Source organism: Cheilinus undulatus, linkage group 14, assembly GCF_018320785.1.
Source record: "Cheilinus undulatus linkage group 14, ASM1832078v1, whole genome shotgun sequence".
NCBI classification, from domain to species: domain Eukaryota; kingdom Metazoa; phylum Chordata; class Actinopteri; order Labriformes; family Labridae; genus Cheilinus; species Cheilinus undulatus.
This window is the reverse complement of record NC_054878.1, coordinates 29,655,137-29,664,656: the sequence shown is the minus strand read 5'-3', so window position 1 is coordinate 29,664,656 and position 9,520 is coordinate 29,655,137. Positions and strand designations below refer to the sequence as shown.

The 9,520-nt window shown below is 38.0% G+C and overlaps 1 protein-coding gene across 2 annotated transcripts; it reads left to right on the top strand.

Annotated features, from left to right (window-relative positions):
* Positions 1 to 3,773: 3,773 nt before the first annotated feature.
* Positions 3,774 to 8,990, top strand: cep57l1 (centrosomal protein 57, like 1). 2 transcript variants are annotated; one of them, XM_041804769.1, is made up of 11 exons: positions 3,774 to 3,956; positions 4,724 to 4,895; positions 4,991 to 5,179; positions 5,280 to 5,401; positions 5,640 to 5,741; positions 5,830 to 5,907; positions 6,151 to 6,237; positions 6,337 to 6,411; positions 6,520 to 6,782; positions 8,205 to 8,349; positions 8,487 to 8,990. In XM_041804769.1, exons 1-11 carry the CDS (start codon positions 3,936 to 3,938, stop codon positions 8,691 to 8,693), a joined length of 1,461 nt encoding a protein of 486 aa, XP_041660703.1. In that variant the 5' UTR covers positions 3,774 to 3,935; the 3' UTR covers positions 8,694 to 8,990. The 2 variants fall into 2 exon arrangements, with proteins under 2 accessions (XP_041660703.1, XP_041660702.1); XM_041804768.1 differs by having other exon boundaries at positions 4,988 to 5,179.
* The last annotated feature ends 530 nt before the right edge of the window (positions 8,991 to 9,520 follow it).

The following is a 9,520-nucleotide window of genomic DNA, read 5'->3' as shown; positions in this document are numbered from 1 at the left end:
TAACATATACTCCCTCAGTTTCATTTAACAAAACAGAATTTTTCAAACATACCTACAGATTTATCGGGGTACATGTGTACATCTAAATTTACCTTTGTATGTCAATCTTTTATGACTGTAAAAGTAAGTTATGTTGTCTTCAGAAATGTTTTCTAATAAATCATAATCTAACTGTATGCTGTAAAAATGTTTCAATCTTCCTTGCTATGGCTCCTTTCCATACATGTATGCATGAGGTTGAAGTGCTGCATTGGTAAATCCTTGGATCTTGTAGTGTTAATGAGTTCATGTGTCTAAACGTGCCACTGAATGTAATCCACTTGACAAAACATGCATCAGGTCTTGACGACCGAGTTGTGACACAACCCCATTGTTTGTAATGCATATGAAGAGGTGACAAGAGGAGCAGATGGCAGTAGAACAACACCAGAGATGAGATATGACAGCCTGACACAGCTTAACGCAACAAAAAGCTCACTGGGATCTCATTAAAAGAATCTCCTCCTACCTGAACAGCCTGCAGAAGCCGAATACAACGCTCCCTGACGTCTTCAAAGGGGCACCGTTTGGAAAGCATGAGCAGGTGAGCCAGGATGTCATTCAGGTCACTGTTGGGGGTGCTTCCAGAGGCCGGGGGTGACAGTGCAGGGGATGGCGGTAAGGGTTTGATGTCCTCCACTTTCCTCATGACCTCCTGGTAGATGTTGTCCATGGCCTCATTCCTGGAGGTGGCATCCCGGTTGCCCAGCCCGTCCCATCTCCCCAGAGACTCCTGGTCCTGCACTTCCATCTTCAAATGTGGGGCTATGCTTGTGTTGTCTTACAACAGGCTGCACAACAAAACAGACACAAAAAGTCCATGTTTATAGCTATCTATCTTTATCATAGTTATTCTAATGGGAAACAGTGGATGAGCATTGTGTTTTCTGACAGTATGCTCCCCTCCATTCTTCTATGGGTACATGCAGTGACACATAGCATGGAAATAAAGACAAAGACTGCCATCATAGTGTCAAACTCTGTTCCTCATCTGCCTTGGCAGGTCCTTTTAAAGGCTTGGCTTGCTTGTAGAGACCCCCCATCCAATAGGGATTACTTCTAAGTGTGAAGGATATGTGTGAACAAGCAAATTAGGAAGATTTCAGAGGCAGACAGTCATGAAAATTTCACAAGTGCAAGTGTGAAAACAGCTCAATCTGATTTGAAGGAACCAAATCACAAATTATACATCATCAAGTGATACAATTACCTATTTAAGATTACATCAGAAAGATTACTGCACACTCCAGCAATGTAGATTTGAAAAAAAATGTTCCAATGCCAAAAATATGTTGTCTGTAACTGTGGTTGCACTCTTTGTACACTCAGGATGAATCACAGGTGAATCTCTCAACAGTTATATGTTAAATCAGCGAGAAGATACCATCATGAGACAAATATGCATATTTTGATATCACAATATATACTGTGACATGGCATATGTTCCTTAAAAACAGGTTTAATGTTGTTCTCGATATCTTATTTTGAATGAAATGTTATATCAAATAAACACAAAAATCAAGATGTGCAATAGGTTGTTTTAATTGATATACAGGACTGCAAAGTACAACCTAAAACACTATTGTAATAGGAAGAAGCTTAAAAAGAGCGATCTTGACAAATGTATGTTATCAGTCAATGTCTTTTTTACCATGTTTGCTGAAAATATCATTTTAAACATTCTTTCAAGGCCATGGTACAATGTGAATAACTGTAAATCATTAAAAAATGTCAGCCATAGATGTGTCAGGCATCTGATTTTCTTTTAAAGTTACGGTAGCAACATGCATTGTCAGTAATGCTCTTGTAGATATATGTAAATGGACATTCACAACTTGCATCTGTTTAACACGTGACTACAATATATTTGATTAACTATTAAGTTCCAAGAAATAATAGCTTGGTTAAAGTAGCTTACAGGCTGTTTGATAATGTATGACGCCACAATAATAAGGGTTTTTAGTGCCTATTTGTATCAGCGCAGACAAACTGATCCTGGTGAGCTGTTAATGGCATATTGTGCTTTCATATATCTAAATACGCAACTTGTCAGTTAAGGTTAGTGGGTCCATTCAATCACTAGCTGCCTCTCTTGTTTCAGGGCTTTCGAGCTGTCTATTAACAAAGACGCCACTAAAGTGAATCGCAGCCGCGACGAAAACAACATTCCTGCACACCAACCTTTCACAGGACACCAAAAACATAGAGTGTCATTGTCAAATACTCACTTTATCCACATTCTTTGGTGCAGGTCTTCTGCTACGGGACGTTTCGCCACAGCACTGACCAATAACGTTAGTCTCTGGGCACAAGCAGTAGGAGGCAACAACTTCGGGGTAAACATCTGATTGGCAGAAAAATCAGACCAATGAGAGGAGGTCGAAGGCATTTTAGGGCGGGAATTCGTGAGTTCTGCTAAATGATTGGTCAGAGGTTCGTTGCCAAGCTCACAAGAGAAGGTTTTATGGGAGTTGAGTTCTCCTCGTGCGTGTGTGTTATGGATGGTAGTTCCTCGGAAATACAACACCCATAATGCATTTCGAGAGCAGACCCCCTCCTGTCAGTTGTTTATCAGAAATAACAGAGAGGAGAGAGACAGAGGGAGATGTTTTACATTTGCATTTTATTTGTTTTCTGTTGTAGCACATTTTTATTTCACTTCACTGTCAAAATCAAACTAAAAACATTGTAAAGTCTTAGATCATAAAAGCACTGTCAACACAGTCTGAAATAAGTGTTTTTCTTTCGTCGTATTAGAGACAATGGTGTAGAGAGAAAAAATACATTAACTCCACATAAGATTCACTCAGCTGCAGAGGAAACAATACAAGTACCAAAACCCATTTGCTTAAAATTGCGTTATAATGTAGCACAACAGCAAAGCTGTAAATATATATTTGCCTGCTACTGTGAAATTCATGGTGTTTCACTCAGTTGACGGCTCCTTTTTACATGAAATAGTGATAAAGGCCATAAAGATTTTATCTGAGGATAAAAAGGACAACTTCACATGTTATCTGATGCTTTTCATCATTTAATACTGTAGACCATGTGGGAAGGGGAGCAACTGAATTGCTACTGAAATGGACACTGGGCTAATAATTGTGTTGTAGGCCATGAGTTTGTTTTTGTAGGTGTTTGAAGTCGAAAAAATTCTTTATGTTAGCATTTTGGGCAGAAATAAACATCCAGATTTTCTTCAAGGGTATGAAAACAGTGAGTTTGCCGTATTTCTCTTTCTTCTCTTTAAAGATGAATATTATCTCAAGCACAATCTTACCAACATGTTATATTGCATTAGTCTTTGAAAATGTCATAAATGTGAAGAGTGTAAGTTGAATATTATTTATTTTTAGAGAGAAAGGTTAAAGCTCCTTTAGGGAGCTTTAGGATCGTGTGGATTTTGGCACCCTACTCTGGGAAAAGGAGTACCTCTTGCCTCTTCTATATACTGTATGTAGTTTTCCATTTCTAAAAATGTATAGTATAATATAAAACTGGGCAGTTGCAGTTAGTCATCATTAACTTCACTAAAAATAACCATATTGAAATTGTTATTCGTGTTGTTTATAGATATCGTAAGTGTTAGATGGTTTCTCTTTGGAAAAACATAGTTACTCTAGGCATTAATCCTTACCTACCTTACAGTAGGTATCACTGTGGATTGGAGATCTGAAGGAGGGAACAGTGCGCAGGCGGAACCACAGTGACGAGGGCGCCAAAGAGGAGGGAAATTTAAAAAGTCCGGACTGCCTGTTGGTGACAGCAGGAACTGAGTCGATCGGTGAAGTCAGTTAGAGACATAAAAGTAGAATCATGTATGTATAATCAGCCTGGGAGCTTTATTGGAGATATATGATTCTTCTCGAAACAAGTCAGATCATTTTTTTCGCAGAATGGAAGCTCATTACGACCAGGTAAGATTTAATAATCAGCCGTTAGCTGTGAATGTGGCTAACACTCATTTCCTCTGGTATTGTTTACTTTCGTGTAGTTGTCGTTGCAGCTAGGTAATCTGAAGTAAGGGTCAACATGAATTTAGTAGTCACGCTGATGTATTATAAGTTATTTGGGGATTTTTGAAGACAATGGTTGTTCAATCCTAAAACTAGGGTTATGAAATACCCGTTAAGTTAAAACGTATTCCCATATAAATCGATGCGGTATTCTGTTTTACGGGAGCCCTAAGAGTACAAACAATGTACAGTTCCTTTTCTCCCTTTACCTGGATAATGAGTAAGTTCATGTTTTTTTCTCACCCACCAGTTCGACCCATTTATCTTTATATGTTGGGATAGCAGTGCATATTTTCCAATGATAAATTGCTAATTTCTGTTGCTTTGTAGAGAAATGGTCTTCATCATAGAAAAACAATAGGGATGCGCATGATGTTAGTATTGGCAGATATGAGCTTTAGAAATGAATCATCTATATCCATAGTTCTTAAAATGCCTGCCGATATTCACAACTGTTATTTTGACAACAAAAAATACGCCTGTATCCAGTTAGCCTATTGCCAATTACTGTCCGTCGGTTCTACTTACAGAAACAAAAGGAGTACTAGAATGATATACCAATAAGACAGATTTATTTGTGAAATTTATAACTTTTTATGAGCTCAGCACTTGTATTTATTTTCTTTATATGCTTTCAAATCAAGCTGACTTCTTCCTTTATTCTCTAGTTTTTAGACTCACCATCCAAAAACAGCTACATTGGAAGCTATTACCAACCTCCAGATAGGATACTACCAAGACAGCTGGAGCCGGAGTTCCCAGTACACTCATCAGCCAGCATGGACCCAAAGGTGATTAGGCCGCGGATGTCTAATTCCAAACAAAACGTTGACAGCAAAGGTATTGCTTTTATCTTTGTAATATTTTTTTTATCCCTCACACTTTGCCAATTACCTTGGAACTCTTATCACTATTTATCATACTGTACATAGCAGGTGTTGTTGAAGCACTCAAGACGCTCCAGGAGAAAATCAGATGTTTAGAGAAGGAGAGGATACAAACAGAAAAATGCTACCAGGAGTTTTCCCTCAATGCTCAAAAACATCAACATGCCACATCTTCTTACTCAGTGCTCAGTAAAACAGCAGCAAGCCAGCCTGACACAGACAACTCTGGCAGAAAAGGTAAGAAATGGATGAAAAGGAAAGGAGAAGTTTTTCTTACACATTTTTAAAAAAATGTTTCCCATAGATGACATTTGAATAAATGTGTTTGTGAAAACAGAGATCGACTCAAAGCTGCAGTCTGCAGAGGCTCGCTGTAAGGTTCTTGAGAAGCAGCTGGACTACATGAGGAAGATGGTTGAAAATGCTAAGAGGGAGAGGAACGTTGCCACGGAGAATCAGGTAATACAATAGAATAGAAACAAAAAATACTCATCTGGAACTATCAGCATATCATTTTATAGAGAACTTTGTTGTGTAGTGTTGAAAACTGGTGTACAACTCATTATATCCTTACCCTTTTTTGTTACCTAAGTTTCATTACTTTTTTCATATTTCTTCTTATACTATGAAGAGCATACATATTAGATAGCTATGTGCATGCTTTGCCATATTAACCATGTTTAATTTCCTACTTCAGAACCAACAGCCAAGTAGTTCAAACAGCCAATCTCAGCAGGAAAAGCTGGAAAAACTTGAATCAGAGTGTCTCAAACTGAGCGTGACCCAAACCCTGGCAGAGGTAATCCATGGTTCTTAAATTTTTAGGCATAAAACAAAACATCACAATCTAACTGACAATCTTTGTTTTTCTGCAATTTTACTCTCAGAGGAAACTTTCCATCTTGGAGCAAAAACTCCTGAGAGAGGAGCATGAGCGTAAACTTGTGCAGGAGAAAGCTGATGAGGTCTGTGACATGACAGTTAATACTTTTGCACAGTTGTCTAATTTCTCTATCTCCAAAATTTTTATGTTATAATAAATGCGAAAATAATAATTAACAGCTGTTTTTATAAATTTGCGTTTTACATGTATATCCCACCACTTGACTTCCTATTATCAATGTCTGGATTATTTCAAATGGTTTGGGGTTTGATTAAAAAAAATTTTTACGTTGATTCCAACCATGCATCTATTTTTATGTCCACAGCTGCAGAGAGAGTTGGACACAAACCTTCGTCTATCGTTGCAAACTTCTGAAGAAACAAAGCCAAAGAAAATAAAAAAGACAACCAATGTACTTTTCCTACTTAATGCCTAAAAACTGGCTGTATTTAGTTGATTAAAATAGTGTTTGTTTGCACAAAGAGGTGATAACTGCTGTCTTCTTCTGCAGAAAACCCAAAGGCAGAATGAACTTGCATCACCAAGTGGATCCAGAAATTTCAAAATGCCCTTTGTTGCAGGAACTGTAAGTTATTTCTAATGCCCTTGAACCATAAAACATAAGATATCTACTGTATTTTTTTTTTTTTTTTTTACAGTTTACTAATTTTGATTACTTCCCTTGCATTCACAGTCAACCAGCCCAAGCCATTCAGTCCATGCCAATTTGCAAAGTATCCTTCACATGATGAAACACCATCAGCCCCAGCTGTGTCAGCATGTGAGCTCTCTGCACATGTCCAGTGCTGGAGTTAAAAAGAGCCTCCAGAAACACTTTCAGCAATCCACCATTGCTGCTCACATGCCTGAAAAGAAGCCCAAACAAGCAGATCATCCACTGGGCTCATTGTCTGACCTGCTACTGGCTCTGCAGGATGAGCTGGGACAAATGAGCTTGTGAGTAAGATTTCGGAACATTTAAGTATTTAGTAGGGATGCGTTGCTTGAAAATCTGTGTGTATATTGGCCCTGCTAACAAACATGAATCCGATGGCAAATAATATGACACACACAAATGTCAGTTTATCTGTTATATCAATTTAAAAGTAACGTATATAAACTCTGCCTCTAGGGGGCTCTCAATCACAACAGTAGTAAAAGATGATGGGTAGAGATGCGCTGCTCAGGCTCTGCTCACCTCCACTGCTTACGACTTGTTTTGTTTTTTTGTTTATTCCATAAGGTATATTTACTAAACAGTAAACCACTGTTTTTGTTTCATAAATTACATTTACATAATGAGGGAGAAAAGCTGTTAAAAACGGCATTCGTGGTTACCACTGCAAGCAATCCCAGAGTGATTTGAGAGTATCTCACAGTGTTAACCAGGAAGGCCTCTTTAAAAGATTTTCTCCCTCATTATGTAAATCTAATTCATGATACAAAACAGTCACTTGCTGTTTAGTAAGTACAGCTTATGTAGAGCAGTTTTTATCAAAAAAGCCTTCATTCACAAACAAGTAGCCTTATGGACAAACAACAAGAGGCGGGCAGAGCTGAGCAGCACACCTGGTCTGTATCCCCAATATGGCCATCGGTGGGTGGAAGGATGGAGTTCCCCGTGCAGAGAGATAATCATGGTCCATTGTAAGTAGACACAAACATGATCAAGATGCGACAGCTCTTTGCAGCAGTTCATGTTTCCTTTGATGTGACATCCTGTATTTCCATGGCAACATTATACATACCATATAGATATATCTGTCATAGTGGTTCTGTCATGGTAGCCACCATGACATGAAATGCACTGCTACAACTATAAAGATAAAACATTTCTCAGACTTTGAAAAAAGTTGGAAATATTTGAGGTAATGAATGAACTCAATTCAAGAATAAGTATTACATACTAGCAGTCATTAAATTCCAGTGAAAAAATTCTGCACATCTCACCTTTAAAGCTGGCAAACAAGTGTACTTGACTTCCATTCCAGAGAGGAAGTTTCTTACTGAGCGGTAGATGTCACTTGTTGGTCAAACTGTTTTGTATAGGGATTTTACAATGTCTCTTAGGGAAAGAGTGCCATCAACAATTCAAATGCATAAAATCTCATAGTTTATTTGGACAACAGATGTTAAGTCTATGTTGGTTTTTAGTCATCCATTTCATGGTTATCCATAACTTTATCCAAAATGGGACACTGGACTTGGATAGCATTAACTTTAACCAAGTCCAGTTCCCATTTGGGGCAAAAACAGACATGAAGAATAATGAAAAGTGAAGAAAAAAAATCAGAACTGGATTAATTTTGATTTTAATGTTGTCAGTTGTTATTTTCACAACTGTACAAAACATCAACATTTTTTAATTTATTTTGTCAGTGAGCATCAGGAGTTAGTGAGTCAGATTGATGCTGCCAAAACTCAGGAGCAGAGGCAGGATCTTCAGGAAGAGCTGGAGAGGTTGTCAGCCAGAATGGAGAAGAAAGGAGCTCAGATCACCAAGCTCCACAAACACCAGGGAACAGTAAGTGTAAAAAAAAATCAGTCACGTTTATAAAAATGTTTTCGCTAAAGTGCAGTATGTAAACATAAGTTCAAGAAAATCCAGTGTCATTTTGTGTCAGTGTTTATTTATTTATTTATTTATTGCCTCCTTGACAGATCAAACAGCTGACCCAGAGTCAACCTTGTCCAGACAAACACACAACCAAGAAACCAAGCAGGATTAAACCACCGGCTCCTTCTCCTGTTAAAAACAAGCAGAAAGGAGAAAAAAGTGGGACCTTTCAAAACAACCTGCAGCTCCTCAGAGAGACGCAGAAATTTAGAAACAGCCTCAAACAAGATGACCTCTACTGGGAAACATGAGGTTCTTCTCAGAAAACACAACTTTGATCCTACAGCTGGTTGAACCTTAAGGTTCCCCTCCTCTTGAGATGGCCTCTTTGGCATTTTGAATGAGAAATAAAAAGAGGGAATGAATGAAATGTATGTGTTAAACACTGGAATGGATCATGTGTCACTCAGCAAAAAGAAAAAGATGGGTGATAAATTAAATCTTATGATTCCTCACATCAGAGGATCTGTTGTTTTTAAAACGTGTTTTTCTGATCTCAAATGAAGCTGGAGTTATCTATTTTAATTATTAAAATTTTTAAAACAGCATTTTTTTTTCACATTTTTTTCTGCAAACACGAATGTGTTTTTCAATTGTTGTTTGGTCTTCACTTAGAAGCACTAGGGGGCAGTGTTGAGCTTTTGTCTAGTTTTCAACACTTGTACCTTTGGCACAGTTGCATGTATAGCAGTAATAACATATAACTTTATAATGTTGCATGTAGCATTACAAGTCTTCTGTCTTGAGCGGCCTATAATAGAGGTGCATCAAATGCTCCGTGAACTCTATCCCAGCAGCTGGCTGGACAGCTGAGTAAATGCAGGCCTGACCACAGGACAAACGGATGTGGTTTGTAACGCTGTGCATATGAGGGAGGAACTGTTTTTTTCAGGATATTCCCCATACAGAAAAGGGTCAATTCTGTGACATTTGTGTATAAAACCTATCATTCTTCCTCATTTTTACTTGGTTGAATTACAGGACACATTTTTGTGGCATAGCTGAGGCTTTTAGATTTGCTTCTTCAATTTGAGTCAGCCACCTTTAATAAGATGGAAAAGCACATGTGAATCTACAG